At 60.7% G+C, this 2,324-nt stretch overlaps 1 protein-coding gene across 1 annotated transcript; it reads left to right on the top strand.

Moving 5' to 3' along the window:
- The first annotated feature begins 6 nt into the window (after positions 1 to 6).
- LOC113220930 (metastasis-associated protein MTA1-like) lies at positions 7 to 2,025 on the top strand. Its single transcript, XM_026450281.1, has 2 exons — positions 7 to 211; positions 519 to 2,025. Exons 1-2 carry the CDS (start codon positions 176 to 178, stop codon positions 843 to 845), a joined length of 363 nt encoding a protein of 120 aa, XP_026306066.1. The 5' UTR covers positions 7 to 175; the 3' UTR covers positions 846 to 2,025.
- Positions 2,026 to 2,324: the final 299 nt, after the last annotated feature.

A 2,324-nucleotide genomic window follows, 5' to 3' on the forward strand; every position in this document is an offset into this window, starting at 1 on the left:
GGGTGGAGCCCCTGCTCCGCCGTGGCCCCTGGTCCGTGGTGCCTGGGGAGCGGTGTGCCTGGGTGGAGCCCCTGCTCAGCTGACACTGGTCAGCGCATCTCTTTTCCCCAGCTCCGTGGGCACCTTCGCACGGGCCCTGGACTGCAGCAGCTCCGTCCGACAGCCCAGCCTGCACATGAGTGCCGCAGCTGCCTCCCGAGACATCACCCTGGTAAGTGGGCCTAGGGTGGGACAGCTGAGACCTGGAGTGACCCAGGCCCAGAGTGGCTGTGCCCTTCCTCCTACCTGGACCCAGCACCTGCTGCAGGTATTCAGGACCCCCGCAGAGGTGCTGTCCCCCCTGGACTGGCCTTTCCTGTCCATCCCAAGCTCGGCCAGACTGTCCTGAGGGTGCAGGGAGGGCTGTGCTGCCTGGTCCCACAGCAGGGGATCCTTGAGGCCCTGAGGGAGGGGGTGCCATGCCACAGGTGCAGGAAAAGCCACCTTGGCCCAGGTGACCCTGCTATCTCCTGCCTCAGTTCCACGCCATGGACACCCTCCACAAGAACATCTATGACATCTCCAAGGCCATCTCGGCGCTGGTGCCGCAGGGCGGGCCCGTGCTCTGCAGGGACGAGATGGAGGAGTGGTCTGCATCAGAGGCCAACCTTTTCGAGGAAGCCCTGGAAAAATATGGGAAGGATTTCACGGACATTCAGCAAGATTTTGTGAGTACCGTGGGTGGCGATGTGGGAGTGGCGGACCATGCCCATCTGCAGGTGGACTGTGGGGGCGTGGGGTCCACGTCCCCCCCTGCCCGGAGGGAGCCTGTCCTGCACCCTGATTCCCTGCGTGGAGCTGCATGAGTTCTGTCTGAGCTGTGCTCGGCCACCACAGTCCTGTCACGCTGGTTCAGCAGACAGGCGTGGGGGCACTGGTGGGGCCTGGGCATAGCCACGCTGCTACCACCACTGCGAGATAAGGATAAGGATTGGCCCCGGTGACGGAGGCCAGGGCGTCCTCACGGAGACTTTCCCTTCCTTGCCGCCGCTTCCAGCCCCAGCCTTGGTTTTGCTTTGTTTTTGACTAAGCTGAACCTCTGTTTCCTCATGTCCTTGTTTTCTGTCTCATGTGAGTTTGGCCCAGCAACAGGCCGAGAGGGTCTTCATGGTATGGGGTCTCCCGTTCCCTGTGCCTCCACCTCAGGACCCCCATCCTGCCACCGTCAGCCCTCCTAAAATACATTTCAACTGATCTGTTAGAAGGGCGTCCCCACGTGGAGGTGGTGGGACCCCTGACCATCAGCCCCGGGGAGGGGTAGCCTGTGGCAGGGCAGGGAGGAGCCCCAAAGGGGCCAGGACACAGCGGGGTTGCTGCTGTCTGATGACAAGCACCATCCACGCAGCAGCGCATAGGCCAGCGTGGCAGAGACTGGAGAGGCATCTGGAATTGGGAAGAAACAAACATGGGGTTGGGTAGGGTGCCTGGACCTGAAGAGGAGGAGGGACAGCAGCCAGCCGCGAGGCAGGAATGCAGCTTTGGGTGGGGGCCTCTGGCCAAGGGGAGAGCTTGGCCAGGCGGGAGGAGTCCTTGACTGGGGCAGCGGCCTCTCCAAGGCAGATACGGATTTCTCCAGGCTTAAAATCTAACCAAGATGAGCAGAACGTGTTCAGACAAGAGGATGAGGGCTAGAAGCAAAATTCACCAACTAGGCTCAGACGAGGGCAGAATTTGAGGGAGACCCTGTTGCACATGGTTCCAGCAGAGGAGACCGCAGTGCTGAGTCCAACGAGGCAGCGCTCAGGGCTGTGGCTGCCGGGCTGAGTCCAGGCTTGGGGTCGGAGGCTGCAGCTTCAGGCCGTGCCGAGGGAGCAGGCCCAGCTCTTCCTTCCTGCCAGATGCAGTGGACCAGACTGAGGAACTATCTGAACCCTTATTTAATAAGACAGGTTTCTTAAATCCACGCCACAGGCTGGGCACAGTGGCTCACGCCTGTAATCCCAGCACTTGGGGAGGTCGAGGCAGGAGGATCATGAGGTCAGGAGATCAAGACCATCCTGGCCAACATGGTAAAACCCTGTGTCTACTGAAAATACAAAAATTGGCTGGGTGTGGTGGCGAACGCCTGTAGTCCCAGCTACTTGGGAGACAGAGGCAGGAGAATCGCTTGAACCTGGGGGGGGTGGAGGTTGCTATGAGCCGAGATCGCGCCACTGCACTCCAGCCTGGGCGACAGTGTGAGACTCCGTCTCAAAAACAAAAATGGCTGAGATGGCTGGGCATGGTGACTCACGCCTGTAATCCCATTTGGGAGGCCGAGGTGGGCGGATCACTTGAGGTCAGGA

This window comes from Piliocolobus tephrosceles, unplaced genomic scaffold (assembly GCF_002776525.5).
Source record: "Piliocolobus tephrosceles isolate RC106 unplaced genomic scaffold, ASM277652v3 unscaffolded_16699, whole genome shotgun sequence".
Lineage (NCBI taxonomy): Eukaryota > Metazoa > Chordata > Mammalia > Primates > Cercopithecidae > Piliocolobus > Piliocolobus tephrosceles.